At 32.8% G+C, this 18,855-nt stretch overlaps 1 protein-coding gene across 1 annotated transcript in view; it reads left to right on the top strand.

Moving 5' to 3' along the window:
* The window catches only part of LOC108908906 (WD repeat-containing protein 61), a gene marked incomplete at its 3' end in the record, with an annotated part of 42,114 nt that overhangs the window by 9,119 nt on the left and 14,140 nt on the right, over window positions 1-18,855 (top strand). Inside the window, exons 3-4 of the mRNA XM_018713087.1 lie at window positions 1,909-2,144; window positions 17,347-17,534. Coding sequence (XP_018568603.1) covers window positions 1,909-2,144; window positions 17,347-17,534 — 424 coding nt within the window. The remainder of the gene's footprint in view (window positions 1-1,908; window positions 2,145-17,346; window positions 17,535-18,855) is intronic.

Consider the following 18,855-nt stretch of genomic DNA (forward strand, 5'->3'; position numbering starts at 1 on the left):
GTAACCTGGTAGCACAGCATAGCTGATTAATATTATGTATAAATGCTATAGTCAAGTTTTCTATTAAAAACGTATATTCTAAATTTTACTTTTTTCTAATTTTTCTACACAGCAAACAGCACCGCTGTTTAAAATATGTGTACACATTTAAGATTCACCCTGAATATTATAGGTATATTCTACAAATTATGAGATAAGTATTATCTACACTTTTATGACGATTCACTTCACTTCACAATACGATCTTTTGGCAGATTTAAATTTGTGACAAAAATCACACTGGCCATTCAATTGTTTCGTGAACTGCTGTATGAAGGAATGCATATATTCCACACGGTCTGCTTCTTCTTGATGGCAGTACTCGGGAAAAATTTAATAGGCTCTCATACTACACGTACTGCAACATACGACTTCACTCGTGAAAAAAGCATTATATATTAACTAATGATATTCTAGGAAACAACTAATCCGCAGATTAGAGCCTTGTTTGGAATTGAAATTACATTCACAAATGTAGTAAATACCTTCATTCGGCTAATTCATCAGCAGAATTATCGATGAATTAAAGTTAATTGATACAAAAGTTCACGCAAATTTAGTTAATTTAGTGTTTTCATTAAGGTGCTGATAAATTGACATTTTTTATTTTCGTCGCATAAGGCAAAAATGGTATTTTTGGCGGGAAAATCTGGCACTCATATTAACTAAGCTGTGAGAAAATCCTTGCTTTCAAATATCCAAACTAGCCCTCCAACCCACCTATCTTTAGTAAAATTTTCCGCTGAATCCGAAAATGATAAAAAAAAATTTTTGACTTATTGATTCTCCCCTGCCCCCCACACATCCTCAATTCTCCCCAAAAATTCAAAAAATCCGAACTGGCCATCCAACCTAGTAAAATTCGCCGAATCCGAAAATGGCGAAACATTTGTTTGGATGTGGGGGATTCCCCTTACTCATCCGTATCTCCACTTGCTTTTTTCAAAAATAAAAATAAATACAGATCAGATGTAGTAACCGTTATAACTTTTATAAAATCTATTGGTAAAACCAAAATTAAAAAATTTTTGAACTAAAATGCAAGTTATTGTCTAAAATATTTTAGCATTTTAATTCCGCAATCAATCAAAATGCGAGTTCAAGCCCTGGGGCCCTATCAAGGCATCTACCAATCCAGGGTAAGTTATAACCTGGATTTAAAAAATACCTCACATTTCAAACTATTTTTTTATCATTTTCGGATTCACTGAATTTTACTAAACAGGTAAGTAGGAAGGCCAGTTTGGATTTTTTTAATTTTCGGGGGGAATTGATTGTGTGTGGAGGGGAATCCATACGTCATATTTTTTTTATCATTTTCGGATTCAGCGGAAAATTTTACTAAAGATAGGTAGGTTGGATGGTCAGTTTGGATCTTTTTAAGTTTTGGGGAGAATTGAGGGTGTGTAAGGGAAAATCTATACCTCAGAAAATTTTCTTTTTATCATTCTCAGATTCAGCGGAAAATTTTACCAAAGATAGGTGGGTTGGATCGCTAGTTTGAATTTTTAAAAATTTTAATTTTGAGGGGAATTATTCAGGATGTTTGGGGTCAGATCTCAAAAAGATACGATTTTTTTTTTGTCTGCCTGTGTAATTAAACTGGTTATTAATTATTGTTATAATTTATGATTTTGTTGACGATAAAAAATAAATTGGTGAACTGATTCAATCACCTATGTAAAAGTCTTTTACATCCTGGCTGTATGTGAATCTTTCGTTCTATAGACAAAAAACTTGGTTTGACACCTAATAAATATGTAAAAATTAACTTTCAACGACAGTTTTTCAAAAAATCTATTTTAATACTGTAATATTATTGTAATATAAGTTATTAATCTTAATTCAAGCTATTTGATATCTTTTAAGTATGTGCATCAAGTTCATTAGATTCAAGCATGAGAATTTGGGATTTAGAAAAGGGAGAAAAAGTAGCAAATGTAGATGTTGGTCCTGTTGATCTCTGGACAGTAGCTTTTAGTCCAGATGATAAATATATAATTTCTGGATCCCATGCAGGGAAAATTACTTCTTACGGTGTGGAAACGGCTAAACCAGAGCAAACATTTGAAACTCGAGGAAAATTTACACTCAGCATAGCTTATGTAAGTATTGTTTTCAATATTTTTTGCAATGAATGAAGTGAATACATTTTATTAACCCTTTCACTGCTCCAGACGTATTTATTTGCTAAAAATTTATAGGGCTCTAACTGCTCCAGACGGATTAATTTGCTAGAATAGTTAAATTGGATCAGGCTGCTCAAACCGTATATATTCGCAACCATGCGCATTAGTGCAATTAGTATAGGGAATTTTTGTGGGCAGAGTTAATAGCGATTGTGACAAATATTTTTATGGAAGGAGGTACTGGTAATAATGCCAAGATTGTTCATCTCTCTTTCAGTTTCTATTTAGTACAGCTGTCGATATACTGTATTTTATTTAAAGTAAAATCGTAAAATTTATCATAAATCGTAATTTAACACGACATAATGTAAAACTATAAGTGGTGTAGCTACTTCAGACGTACCTATATATTCGCACGCGATAAACTCGCGAATGTATTGCGCAGCGAAAGGGTTAAGTTGGTATAATATGATTAACCAATATTTTGAATAAAAAATGTTGAAATGAAAGTGTTTTGAAAAGAATAATTTAAAATAAAAATGTATTTTGACTGGTAGCGGCTCATAGGTCTAGAAATAGGGAAGTCAATTTTAAATAGTTAACATATACAAACTTCATATAAAATTTTTGCGTAAGGTGTTTCCTTGGTGTGAGATACGGGGTGTTGAAAAGTCGAAAAAAAAAATTTTTTCCAAATATTTTGAAAACGGTAGGAGGGAATAATCCGATATTTGGTACGAATACTACACTACATACCCCTCATACCCTGAAGCCTTCAATGATTAAGAGTGTAATCCAAGTGAGGAGATATAGGGAAGCCGGACCCCTTATTTCTTAAATATTTCTACGTCAGTGACTCTAAAAAAAAAAATAGGTGAATTTTTAAATTGCCTGTTCCCTTTAGAGCAAAAAGTGAAACTTTACTTTTTTTCGGATGAGCCTTCATTCTCCAGTTATTTCATCGTACATCAAATAACGACCAGTTTTGCTTCACAACCTTTCTATGAAAAAGATTATATTTTATTTGTAGATTATAACATTTATGCTATGATATATTATATCATAAAATGAAACAGACAATGCTAACAAACATACTGTTTTGTCTTATAAAACATATCTTGAAAATGTACTCCCTTAGATTCACTACACACTAGTGTATGTCGAATCATAAGCCTATCTGTTGAAATATTCCAGGATAATTACAGATTCTGTCACAGGATTCCATTAAACGTTGTCGAAGCATAATATCTTCATCAGCTATTGGCAATTCATATACTAATGATTTCAGATTGCCTCACAGATATAAATCCATTAAGGTCAGGAGACCGTGGAGGCCAAACAATTAGTCCTGCCCTGCCTATCCACCTGTTGAGATATTACTCATTAAGAAGATCACGTACAGTTCGATGGAAATGAGAGGGCGTACCATCGTGCATGTACCATAAATTAGCTTGTGTCTCTAATGGTACATCTTCCAGACGTTGCGGTAACATATCTACTAAGAAGTTGTAACACACAACTCTAGTATGTACAGTCGGCGCCACCCAAATGTGAACGGCAATATTGTACCGTGTAATTTAAACTTCAAATCATAGTCATAAAATTCAGTAGTTGTCAAATATATATGTCACTTAGAGCAAACGTAATTAAATGTAAACAAGTAATATGAAATATGCCGGAGCATTTAACTGAAGCGCATAGAGCAAGGGCTTTAGCTAAATTAGAAGATAATTGGTCTTTGAGTGAAGTGGCTGTTGATTTAAATGTCAGTAACAGTTGTATATTTTATATTAAACAACGCTGGCAAGAACAATAATTACAAAGACCTATCAGGCAAGGTGCTGAAAAAAACCACTTGTAATAGTTTCGTGTTAACATTATTTTCATTGGCTTATAAAAAGCTAACCTTTTTCAAATGAAAAATATTTTTTTAATTTAGACAATTCAAAATATATTATAGGAATATGATTGTTTTGTAAGTAAAATTGTTAAAAAATAATTTTTTTCGATACTTCAAAAAAATATATTTTATTATAGATTAAAGTTCAAGTAATATGTACTCGACTGGATCATTCTGTCTTTAGGGAATTTTGTGTTAATCATTGCCTTTAGTGTAAGCATTATGTATTTACAGGAAGAGAGGGTTCATCTAATTGTTAACATTGCATTATCAATAATGACTTTTAATGAAAAACTTTATCATTACACTTTTTAGTTGCATAGATAAATTTAAGCATATTTGATTATTAATAATAATAATAACTTTATTCAGAAATAGGAACATCCTAATATTACAAATATAAGTGAATTTAGTCTAAAATAAGCATAGAACAATTAATTAAAAGTTAATAGCATAACTACAAAGATATTTCTTAAACACATTTAAGGAAAGTGACTCGTTAAGGGGGCATTATTTTTTTTATTCGCCATATTGAATTTAGAGCCTAAATAATATGTATACGGTTTTTAACTTTTGCGAATAATTAAATCAGATAAAATTTCCAAGGCAAATATGAGTAACAAATTGTTGCAGCTACAGGTTATTTCCGTTGTAAATCCACAAAAGCCATAATTTCATAGAAAAAAAAATTGATGAAATAGGACGTATATCTGTATGACTAAATTTTATATTTCTAAATTTAAAACTAATTTTATCAACTAAAAAATAGAAATAAGTTGTAGCTATTAAGTACTATGACTTTTTATAATATAAATAAACATGCCTAAAATTACTTAATTTTTTTTAGAAAAGTTTGAAATACGCTTTGTTTAGAAATATTGTCTGATTACATAGATTTTCTCAGTAAATGAACCCCCCCTGGCGGGTAGATACGCTAAAACGAACTTAGGCGTCTGTCCGATAGATAGCGCCGCATGATAACCTCTTCTTCTAATTCTAAACAATTATCAAAAATGATTTGATGATTGCGGGGTGACAAAAATTTTGATTTTTCATAATTTAATTTTCAAATTCTATATTAAATTTTGTATTTTATATTAAAAATGATATTGATAATACATTGTCTACCATATTTATTTATGATACAGAATGTACACATTGCAAACTGTGTGAAACAGGAATGTTTGGAAAAACGATAAAAAAACAATCATGAACAATAATTTTATTTCAATTAAGTATATTACATTTTATATGAATCTACATACAGTGTGTTCCCGGGTGGACTTGATAAGAAGAAAACAATCTTTATTATCGATTTTATAATAAAAAAATGCCTGCTTGTCGAGAAAATAAGTTTGGCATATTGAAATCTGAAATCAGATGTACAGGGTATTAATAAATTAAGAAAATGTGGAAATGTCCTAAGAGAGAAGTGCCATTGAAAAAGTTCCTGATCAGGAATGAAACGTCAAATGATTTTTAAATTTTTCTGGTGAAATGAACCTTGTTTCCAATAAAACTAAAAATTTGCTTTATATCGATTATTGACTTTATACAACTTTTTACTTTAGGTTCATCCTTTATGTATCACTATAACATGAGCGAAGTTAAGTCATCAGAACTGGGGGGGGGAAGACGTATGTACATTCTGTTCATTTTTTAATGTATGTGTTAAGGTAAAGTAGGTATATTTTTTACCGTACAATTAATCTACAAATATGAAAACTAAGAGAAAAAAGAAAATTAAAAAAATATGATTTTATTCAGAATTAAATAACTATAAATTGAAAAGTTTCTGATACAAAGATCCTTGATTATGAACTAGTTGTTTGTCATTATTTCGCGCATCCACTAGTACGGGTTTATTCAAGCAACAGATTTCGATTTCCCGTTTTTAAATTCTTCCAAAACATTATCTAGAATCAAGGATTTTCTAATACCATTTTCAATATTTGCAAGAGCTAAAGAATTGAATGGGCCCACGGTCAACCTTAGCCAATTTTTTATTCTCATTGTTGAAATCAAGTTTGAACTGCGAGTCATGAAATTATACAATTTTTTTTTGTTGAAAAAATATGGTCTTTTATTTTTTTGTTATGAAACGTGTGTGTGATAGCTATTGAATATTTTTCCCTAACTTCGCTCATGCATTATAAACAAGTTATAATGTGATGTGTTACATGTTAAATGGTCAGCCAAAAACTAAAGATTTTGCTTTACTAAAGCTGGCACAACAGATTCTATGAAAAAAGCTGTAAGTTTTGGCAACATTTTTTCTTCCCACATTATTTTATTACGAAGAATAGCATCTACGTATATTGGATTCTGGTCATTAATGTATATAACAAAGAAACATACATCTTTGCCAGTTATATTTAGCTGCCCTGGTACCTAAAGTTTTATACGACCATTTACCATTTCCACACGAAGAGACTTATCCTGTTCTAACATTTCTTCTAAAGATTTGCCAGACTTGTGAACTTTAAAAAGACATTTGATTTCAAATAATCCATTTTCTCCAACAAAACCTATAATAATTAATTTCATTATATTTATAAAACATTTCTCAAACGTTTACCATCAGGTGAAGCTGCCAGGTATGCATAATTTTTGTCAATATAGAGTCCACTTTCTCTTACTGCCACATTCCGAGATTCTGAAAATTTTTGCCTGGCTACACTTTCTTTAGTTTTTCCATATTCAATGGTGTCACTATAAATAATTCCTTTAGGATATAGTACTTGTTTTACTAAATTCTGAGAACTGGTAGTGTGTCGTTTTTTTATGACGGCCCCAAATAAAGATGCAGTTAATCTATTTTTTCGATGGGCTACCTACAACACATATACAAATTACTTTTTATGTTACAACAAAATTTTAAAGAAACATTACCAGTTTGTATTACTCCATAATCATTATTACAAAATAATTACCTGAAAGTTTTTTAATATCCTTTCTTTTTCAGATTGAAATTCGATTAATGTAGGTGCAGCTTTTACAGCTTTTTGTCCATATTTTTGTCTTTTGTCGAAAAACTGTGTTTTCTCTTTCGTTTCACAGTTTCTGTAGTCGTACTCTCATGTCGTACCCTGTATTTAGCCTTAGCAGCTGTTTGTATTGCATATGAAGCTTCCTTATCATTTAAGAACCTTTTAAAATGGTCTCCTGGGCTTAATCCCATGTATGATTCATAGGCACCTCCTTCCCATGCTGGTCCCTGATTGTAACGAAGACCTGTTAAATATGACCTGTCTTCAAATCCCTCTCTTTGAGTGAGATTTAATCGTTTCCCTGCATTGTGCTTGCATAGAATCAACATGAACAGCTCAGCACGATTGTTTGTTGCATTGTCAATTAGACGGTTTCTCTTTGCAATTAGTATTTCTAATGCAGCTACAAAAAGAATTCTTAGAATAGTGTAAAAAACACATCAAACAGGGTATCTTTAATATGGTAATGAATACCTGTTGCCTCTATCTTGGTTATTCTGTTAGAAGAAGTTTCTCCTGGTGTATTACAACAATAATTGAGGTGACAATTTGAGTGATTACCAAAGACATGGTCTGGTCCTTTTTGTAAATCTCTTTTCAAATTTTCTACAGAACCATGTGCATTAATATATAGGGTGTCCGGAAATTATGCGTCAAGAATTCAGGAGGTGATTCCTCACAAAAAATTAGGGTCACAAAGTCCTATAACAATATTTCGAAAACTCAATATTAACGGAGATACAGGGTGTCAAAAAAAATTTATTTTTTTAGTTTTTCTTAGATAACTTTTTTATTTGTGATTTGATTTTTTGCAAGGCTTTCCTATGTATTACTAGTGCCCTTGTAGATTTATGTTCCAAATATGATGCAAATATTCCAGTGCCAAAGGGTCTAACCTGACTTTAATCTTCGATCCATGGCCCACAACAACCGCTTTATAAATTTGAACAGCACCATGTTAGAGTATCAAAAATTATTTAAAAAAGTATCTTGTTGCGATACAATATTTATATGAATTATTCTGTTGTGATCATTTGTGTGTAATAAGTATCGTGATTAAAACTGATAAAATGAATAATAATAATAACAATAATAATTATAATAAATATTCGAATGAGGAGCTGCATGCATTATTATTATGGGCTTAGCTGCGGGAAATGCATCAAGAGCAAAACGTTTGTATCGAGTTGCATTTCCAAATAGAAGAATTCCACGACCGCAGTTGTTCAGTACTGTCCATCAGAGATTATGTGGGTTTGGCTCTTTTAAGACGAAGCGGTTTGATGTCGGTCACCCACGATGAACTCGATCTCCTGGGGCTGAAGTTCGTGTTTTGGATGTGGTTGATAATAATCCTGATATAAGCGTCAGGTTAATTGCATCCCATGAAAATATTCCCAAAAGTTCTGTCCATGAAATTTTGCAGAAACAACTCCTGCATCCATTCCACTATCAAAAGGTCCAAGCCCTACTCCCTAGAGATCCGATTGCACAACTGAATTTTTGCAGGATAATTATAAATCTCCATGATGGCAACAGAATTTTCATCAATTCAATTCCTTTCATGGATGAAGCTGGATTCGGGCATGATGGTGTTATAAATCTACATAATAAACATTATTGGTGTGACGAGAATCCCCATTTAGTGGTGGAACGTGGGTTCCAGATTAAATTTTCTATGAATGTATGGGCTGGCATCGTGGGAGATCATTTAGTTGGGCCACATTTCTTTTCTCAAAGGCTTGGTGGTGAGGTTTACCTACACTTTCTACAAAATGATCTGCCAGTTTTGTTGGAAAACGTTCCTACTGGAGTGCGACGTGCAATGTGGCTACTGCATGACGGTGCACCACCTTATTACAGTTTAACGGTAAGAGATGAAATTTTCCCTGAGAGGTGATAGGGCATGGTGGATTCATAGAGTGGGCTGCCAGATCGCCCGACTTGAACCCAATCGACTTTTTCTTTGGGGCTATGTTAAGTTACTGGTATACAGAAGGCCTGTGAATAACGTGGAAGAGCTGAGGCAACGAATTATTGACAGTTTTGCAGTAATAAGAGCAAAACAGGCCATATTCTTCAGGGTTCGTTTCGTTTCTGAGAAGAATGAATTTGTGTGTCGAAATGGAAGGACAACATTTCGAGAACTTAATATAAGAGCATAGACCAGGGGTCGGCAAGTAATTTTAGGTGGGGTCCGGATACTTTTGAAAATTTTTAACGAGGTCCAGAAAAAAAATTCATATTTCTTATTTTTTTATTTTAATTTTGACTCAAATTTAATCCGCTTACTAACCATTAAGAACTCACACACTCACACAATTGTAAAATACTAGAAAACATTTTTTAAATAATTTATTAGAGTAATTTATACTTCCAAAAAATGTTTGGCGGTCCAGTATTTTACCTTCCGCGGTCCGGACCTGAACCGCGGTCCGCCAGTTGCCGACCCTTGGCATAGACTAAATAAAAATGTTACTTAATAATGTAGTTAGTGAATAAATTTTGTATTGATGAGTTGAAACTGTGAATATCAGTATAAAACAGCGTTAACACATGAAAATGTTTGAAGTTGTTTTTCTCAGAAACGGTTCATTTTATTGTATCGCAACAAGAGATACTTTTTTAAATAATTTTTGATACTCTTTAACATGGTGCTGTTCAAATTTATAAAGCGGTGAAAACAAAAATTTGGAATATAAATCTACAAGGGCATTATAGTAGTCAAGATAGATTTGGACTTAGCGAAAATTACGGGATGAGAGAACTTTTTATTTTTCGCTTTGTAAAGTTGTCAGAAACAACATATAAAAAGTTACCAACTGTAGAGTGTACGCTAAATTATTTATTTAACAAATTAGTTGCGAAATTACAGTTTTTAAAATATATATAAAAAATATATAATTAAAAAAAAAAAAATAACTGCGCTATTCGAAAGAACAAGAAATTTTACATAAAAAATGTTAAAAGTTTTTTTCTAAAATGCGTATTGAGGGCTTTGGATTTTTTTTTCTAACGTACGAAACCCCAAGTATAGCTCTCGAAGTGCGCGCGGCCCCGAGCGCGCTCCACTAAATTTGTTATAACTTTTGATCTAATTGATCAAATCGACCTCACAAAATTTTAAATGAAAGAAGTCATCCGGCTATCAAAATTTTATGTCTTTAAACTTGAGAAAAAAATATATATACAGGGTGATTCATTAACAATGGGAAAGTCGAAAGCTGAAGATACTACACATGAAATGGTGACGATTGGCGTCTTATCCGAAAGTTAATAGTGTTGGAAAAACAGGGTGTTGAAAGTTAAAATTTTAAATCGTTTTTTTGCGATTCTGAAAATATGTAGGTTAGGAACTTGAAAATTTGTGAAACTATAATTTTTTAGGCGGCGAATAAGATGCGTGTTGTAATTTCAGCATTGCTCATAGAGGGCGCCACTTACGACCAATTTTAACGAAAATTTAGTTAATAACTTTTTACGCTGTATATTTAACATGAAACTTGACTCAAAACCTGAAAGAACTATCATTTTTCCATTAATTACATACTCTTGTTTCATTTCGGTATCTCAATCCGTTTTCGAGAAAAATCGATTTAACGAACACTATGTTTTGATAATATGAGAAATTAAAAGCAAAACAAACCAAGTGTTTATTGGTGTTATTACAACAATTAACAATAAAATAAATAAAATACGTAATTATGATTTAAAGTAATTGTTTGAAGAATCCACCTTTGACACTGATACACTTTACACGTTTTCATCAGAGATCTTCGAGTTTGAAACAAACATATTGGGATTGCGTCTGACTTCGTTGGCAGCGATTTGTATTCTTTGCCACAACTCTTCACACGAGCCAATAGATTCTTTGTAAACTATATCTTTCATTCGAGACCAAATAGAAAAATCAAGAGGATTGAAGTCCGGACTTCTGGATGGCCAAGCAAAAATGCTTACATGGCCAATCCAGCGATTTGGAAAAACTGCATCTAAATATGCACGCACTGGCCAAGAAAAATGCGGTGGAGCTCCGTCGTGCATGAACCACATGTCTCTTCTTAAATAAAGTGGAACTTCTTCAAGCCGTGGAAGCATTTTTACTTGGCCACCCAGAAGTCCGGACTTCAATCCTCTTCATTTTTCTATTTGGAAGAATCTATTGGTTCGTGTGAAGAGTTGTGGCAAAGAATACAAATCGCTGCCAACGAAGTCAAACGCAATCCCAATATGTTGTTTCAAACTCGAAGATCTCTCAGAAAACGTTGTGTAAAGTGTGTAAATGTCAACGGTGGATTCTTCGAACACTGACTTTAAATCATTATTACGAATTTCATTTGTTTTATTGTTAATTGTTGTAATAACACGAAGAAACACTTGGTTTGTTTCGCTTTTAATTTCTCGTATTATCAAAACATAGTGTTCGTTAAATCGATTTTTCTCGAAAACGGATCGAGATACCGAAATGAAACAAGAATACATAATTAATGGAAAAATGATTGCTCTTTCAGGTTTTGAATCAAGTTTCATGTTAGACATACAGGGTAAAAAGTTATTAACTAAATTTTCGGTAAAATTGGTCGTAAGTGGCGCCCTCTATGAGCAATGCTGAAATTACAACACGCATCTTATTCGTCGCCTAAAAAAATATAGTTTCACAAATTTTCAAGTTCCTAACCTACATATTTTCAGAATAATCGCAAAAAAACGATTTAAAATTTTAACTTTCAACACCCTGTATTTCCGAAACAATCAACTTTCGGATAAGGCATGTTTGCGCCAATGGTCACCATTTCACGTGTAGTATTTTCAGCTTTCGATTTTCCCATTGTTAATGAATCACCCTGTATATAGTACGTATACAAACTTACGTCATTCTATAATTTTGTTCAATAATAATAAAATAGCTGTCATTCTTTTAATTTTTAAAATAAATATCTGTAACCTTCACAGATTACTCTTCAAATGACGATTGAAACAGTGAGCGATATGGAAAAAATCTTAAAAATTTAATTTGAAAAATATTGAGCCCAACACATTCAATAATTTTAAAAAATCACAAATTTGACTTTTTAGGCCATACTTTATAGATCAAAAACTATAGTTGTAAATATGATATTGAAACTTTATGAGAGAACTTTTTAAAGCTTAAAATCTCCAAGATGGTGCATTTTATTTTTCTTAAAAAATTGAAATAATAGTTGAAAAAAAAAAAAATAAAAAATTAGAAAATTTTCATGAAAAATGAAATTTATTGTTAAATAAAGTTTAATAATGTACAAAAAAAATTGTTTTGTTTAATAAACCATTAAAGAATGAAGTTAAGACCTTAAAGAAAGTAAATGCAGCGAAAAATATTTTTTTTATTTATATAATATTTATAGTAATAAGTGGAAAATTGAAACAGCCGCAAAAAACGGGCCACTTGCTCATAAAGTTGCTACCGGTGTGAAATTGGCCACTAAAGTTGGCGACTAATATTACGGAATATAAACGAACATTCAAGAATTGCAATACCGAATGTTCACATTTTTTACAATTTTTGCTTTTTTTATTAAAGGTTTCATCGACTCTCAACCTCCCCACTTTAATTTAAATAATAATTAGCATCACCGCTAGCACATAAACAAAGTAGGTATTTAAATTGTTCCTTTTTACAAAAATAATACTATCTCCGCTCTCATACATAATAAGTAATTCATTTTTTCTGGAAAAATCGTATTCGGGGTGTATTTTGAAATGCTGAAATTTCATCGACTCACAAGTACCGGAAGGGTTGTTTTAACAACCCCGAATCGTGAAAATAATATCTCTGCTGTCATACATAATAAGTAAGTACTTTATTTTTTTCTGGAAAAATAGTATTCGGGGTGTAATTTGAAATGCTGAAATTTCATCGACTCGCAAGTACCGGGAGGGTTGTTTTAACAACCCCAAAACATGAATATAATAACCAATATCTCCGCTCTCATACATAATAAGTACTTCATTTTTTCTGGAAAAATTAGTATTCAGGGTGTATTTTGAAATGCTGAAATTTCATCGACTCGCAAGTACCAAAGTACCAAAACGTGAAAATAATATCTCCGCTCTCATACATATTAAGTACTTCATTTTTGGGGTCGTTAAAACAACCCTTCCGGTACTTGCGAGTCGATGAAATTTTAGCATTTCTAATAACACCCCGAATACTAGTTTTCCAGAAAAAATTTAGTACTTATTATGTATGAGAGCGGAGATATTATTATTTTCACGTTTTGGGGTTGTTAAAACAACCCTTCCGGTACTTGCGAGTCGATGAAATTTCAACACTTCAAATAACACCCCGAACACTAATTTTCCAGAAAAAATGAAATACTTATTATGTATGAGAGCGGAGATATTATTATTTTCACGTTTTGGGGTTGTTAAAACAACCCTTCCGGTACTTGCGAGTCGATGAAATTTCAGCATTTCAAATAACACCCCGAATACTAATTTTCCAGAAAAAAATGAAATACTTATTATGTATGAGAGCGGAGGTATTATTATTTTCACGTTTTGGGGTTGTTAAACCAACCCTTCCGGTACTTGCGGGTCCATGAAATTTCAGCATTCTACAGAAAAAGTGAAGTACTTACTATGTATGAGAGCGGATATATTATTTTCACGTTCTGAGGTTGTTAAAACAACCCTTCTGGTACTTGCAAGTCGATGAAATTTCAGCATTTCAAAATACACCACGAATACTAATTTTCCAGAAAAAGTGAAATACTTATGTATGAGAGCGGAGGTATTATTATTTTCACGTTTTGGGGTTGTTAAAACAACCCTTCCGGTACTTGCGGGTCCATGAAATTTCAGCATTCTACAGAAAAAGTGAAGTACTTATTGAGAGCGGAGATATTATTATTTTCACGTTTTGGGGTTGTTAGAGATCGATTTCCTCGTAAACGATTTGACTTCAAAATTTCCTAAAGACCTTTTTTTTTTGGACATCAATTTCTCCGGGTCTGTCATGAAATAGATCTGGCAACCCTATGTGAGACCCAAGTCGAACGGGATTACCGGGAAGCAAACCTACTGCTCTAGTCGTTAAAAATGCATTGAATATGATTCGATGGAAAAAATTCACACGGCAAACTATTTTCATTTTGACGTTAGTGGAATAATTTTATGTATACGAATAGTACTAGATGAATGCAATAAATTAAATGTTCGTTAATAAGAAGTAAGCCAGAATAGGTACCTGTAAAATTGAAAAAAAAATATATGAAATTTTCAGACTTTGCTTTTTTAAATCGGGGGAATTTATTGTACATGTGTGGTGCAACTTTGTACTGGTAATTAAAAGGCATGTACCTCGAAATGGCGTGAATGTAAAAGTAAAATAAGATATTTCGCGGCACGGAAGTCTTTAGTGCCAGTTTTTTTTTGACGTATCACAACTAATGGCAATAGTAGAGTAATATAAATGCATAATGTAATGTAATATTAAACTTGCAAGGTTTTTTAAAGGGTTTACTGTTTGTCTTGAAATTGAAACGGGTAATTTTAGGGGTACTTACATCAATGCGGAGACAGCTAGCACGTTAAGCTTATGTAGAGCGGTAGTTACGAAGAAATGTAAATAATATCTTGACAATAATAGAATACCTGTTCATATCGGGGCGTAGCTACACATTAACGTTTAAAAAAGGCCTAGTAAGGTAAAATAACGGTTCGCCGCTATCCTACAGACATGTTTGACGTTTGGCGTGAAATTATTTTGACATAATTAATGTGACGTTTCTAACGACGTTCGAATTTTCTCCGGGTGGGCGTGTCCCAATGCACAAATCTTTCCGGTTTATGAGACGGCCGTCTGTCATCGAGGAGACCCCAGAAAAAGGCAAAAATTAAGTACGAAAACGCGAAGATAACGTTACAAAAATGCTCCAGAACGACCAAGGTCGAACGACCGGACACTCGGTGCCCAGTCGCGCGCAGCATCGCAGCTTCGGCGATAGGAATTCTGCGGGGCAAAATGCAGGTATTCGAACCTCGCGAAAGGGCGCATTTGAACGTATTTACGGCCGCATTTCGAATCCCGCGTGTGATTTCGCGGAGAGTTCTACATAAAAAGTTGGAATAAGGCATCCGGTCCATAAATACGAGTATTTTCCGCACGGCTTTAAATGAATAACGCGGAAAACGGGTAAAATAAAAAATAATTACGGGAAATCGGAGAGGCGATCTATCTCATTCTACGTGCGTTGCACACGAAAAATAGGCCGCTCCCCTCGAGGACCTCCAGGAGAACGGATAATTCGCGGTGAAGGCGTCCAGGAATCGCGTTCTAGGTATGACGTTGCAACGCGGGAAGAGCCTTAGGTCCGATAAATGGGCTCTTTTCGCGGCCCAGTGTGGGAGCGAGAGGAGATTGCAGATTTTAAAGATATAGAATTTGATACCACTTGTAAACCTTAAAGAAGGTCAGTGTACAAAATAATATTTGATGGCATACCTTTAGTGATTTTATATTATAAACAAATATACAATAAACAAAATACTGATGTTTCATAATGTGTCACAGAGCACAAAGTAATAGTTTATGTCAAAATATACTTATACTTGTGGCGGCTAATGTTTACTATGAAATTTATAGTAACTCTTAAACGGTTTGATATAAAGGGTTTTTCAATGAGAACGATATGATTTTAAAATAAAATAAAATTAAAATTATGTCAGATACAATCAAACTTTTTCTACTATCTTAAAGTACAGTCAATAAAATTTATGTTTTGTATAACATATTGTTTAAGTGAACAGTTGCATTCCTTGAAATTATCCTTATGTCAAACTTTTCTTGTAATACATCGATAGTTTCATTAGCAGTGTGACATGTGGTACCGTCTTGCTGGAACCACATATCCTCCAAATCAAGTGCATCTAAATTTGGCCACAAAAATCTCTTAACACTGTCGACATCGTTGACCATTCACTGTAACTGCATCTCATACCTAATTTTTGAAAAAATGGTCCGATGATGCCGTAAACCATACCATACAGTTACCTTTGGCGGATACAAAGGTTTCTCGTGCATTTGTTGTGGATTTACTTCATACCAAAAATGGCAATTTTGCTTGTTAACGTATCCACTTAATCAAAAATTAGCTTCATCTGAAAAGATAAATTTTTTCGCAAAATTAGGATCCCTCTCAAGTTGTTCTAAAATTTTACAAAATCCACCAAGTTGTCATATTTTTAAGCCTTAACTGTTGAGCACGACGATGAATTGTTAAATTTACTGGTGTTTTTACATCGTGAAGAGTAAAATTATTTTCAAATATCTCAACGATGCGACGATTGGCAGCAAAGAAGGGCAATTATTTGGACCAAAGTTTTCGAGAAGTTCGCGATAAGTGTTCACAGAAGAACGTCTTGAAGCGTGTATTTAGCCATAATAATTTGTTAGAATGTACTGAATATAAATGCCAACTGGTGACAGGTATAACTTTATTACCACGGTTACCATATCGTTTCAAAATCGTATCATTCTTATTGAAAAAACCCTTTACAACATTAACTTAAATTTCAGTAACAGAAGTATAACAATAATTTTATAAGTAAAACGAAATTATGTTGATTGGACTCAAGATAATATTCTAACAATTAGCATTAATTAAAATTCAAAGCAATTGAGTTATTGGTTTAATCCGTCAATGGAGAATCATCTGATCATCGATCTCAAATTTTCCCATGATTAAAGCATGTAGTCGTAAAGTTCCCCAAATCTAGTTAGTTCCAAATCTTCATCATGTTTCATAAACATTTATGTTTTAAAGATGTTTACTTCATATGTAATTTATATGTCTATTATAAGAGAAGTATTATGTAAGTACATAGCTACTGTTTGTGTTATGTCAATTATTCCATTCAAAGCCAAAATTTCGGCCATGGCCTGCTTAAATGGGATCCATTCTCATGGACCCCCATCCCTAGGGGTCGATATAGACCACTTTGGGAATCATAAATTCAACAATATACAAATCTGTCAACTAGTGACTAAGAGGTACTGTCATTAAGAGCTACACACTTTTGGTGTTATCGACTGCCCTGTAAATTAAATTAATACATTTAGTTCCTGATATGCTTTCTAAGAAAAAAGGTATTTTTCACTTTCATTTGAAAAACGAGTCATTATGGAGTTATTACTTTTTTTAAATTATTATTATTAATTAAAATAATATTTATTACTGTAAAATTATAGATTTTTTTTTATTCCAGTTATAATTTTATATTTTATTTTATATTTATTCGTTTTCAGAGTCCAGATGGAAAATATATTGCTAGTGGAGCTATTGACGGAATCATTAACATATTTGACGTAACTTCAAACAAATTATGGCACACACTAGAAGGACATGCCATGCCAATTCGTTCTTTATGCTTTTCACCTGATTCTCAGCTATTATTAACAGCCTCAGATGATGGTCACATGAAACTATATGATGTGTAAGTCTTCAAAATTGTTATATTATTTAATCAAAGGACGAACTTTAAGTTGACTGCTACCACAGATAAATGTTTATGTTACTACTCTTACACAAGACATGCTAAGATTTCCATACTTCACTTTCTCCTTGCTTTGATTTATCCTAATTACTAAAGTTTATAAATATGTAATTAAACTGTTTTATAATTATCATTTTTTTCTCCCAATAAAAACAGTATTAGTTTTCATCAGTATGCTAGAGGTGAGATTACCGATGAACAATTTAGCTATTTGGATTTTTATCTACAGCCATATTTTGAATGGGATAAAGTATACATGATATGTCATAAATATCATTGCTCTTCAATACCTACTGTCACAAAGCAATGCTTTGTACCTACTGGTACAGAGTGTAGGTGCTATGGCATACTAATGAGAACTAAAAAGTTTGAAACTGGTGGCTCCTTAACTATTTACTATATATTGTCAGGTGTAATTCAATTATATTCCAATATATTCATATGGTCTGTAGTAGTTGATTTCGACATATCATTAGTTAAAAAAGTTTATTCTACCTAATGAGGTACTAGTCATGCTTTTATAACACCTACAAGTTAGTGGGTCACTCTGTGCCCGTAGCTACAAAGTACACCAGATCAGTAGGTATTGATAGTATTGACATTTAAGATCTGGTATACAGGGTGATCCACAAATGATGACCAAAAATGAAATCTCGTATTCTTTGGTGAATTTTAAGGGGTCTTTCCTATAAAGTTTTTATCTAGGATGCTTCGTTAAAAAGAGACAGGGCGTTAAACTTCAAAAAATATTTTTAATTTTTTTAAATAATTTAAAAACTAGTAAGTGAAATAATTTGAAATTGGGCACATGTATTTATGTAAACATTGTCCAAAATCTGAAGGCTTTTCTTAAAATTTACATACTCCAGTGGCGCAGATGCAGGGTATTGGTTGCATATTTTTCTAAATAAAATAGTATGCCACTGCTTTACGGTGACAACCATGATATTTTCGGATTTGTCTTTCAATTTTCTACAAATTACTACTCTTATGTTTTTCGAAAAAGCCTGATTTTCGAGTAAAACCTAAAAAATTAACTGAAAACTGTCGAATTCTTTGATCTTTACGTAGTGTTTGATCGACATGGTCCGTGGTGGAGACATTGGAAGTTCGAATCGAGCCCCACGTTGGGCACCATGTCGAGTCATATTTGCGAATTTTGAAGTGATTCAGCAACGTGAGCTCGCCGCGAAGACGACGAAGCAGAGCTTCGAGCCCCACGTCGAGCGCCATGTCGTGAATTGTGATCTAAATTATTGGT

This window comes from Anoplophora glabripennis, unplaced genomic scaffold, assembly GCF_000390285.2.
Source record: "Anoplophora glabripennis isolate ALB-LARVAE unplaced genomic scaffold, Agla_2.0 scaffold263, whole genome shotgun sequence".
Lineage (NCBI taxonomy): Eukaryota > Metazoa > Arthropoda > Insecta > Coleoptera > Cerambycidae > Anoplophora > Anoplophora glabripennis.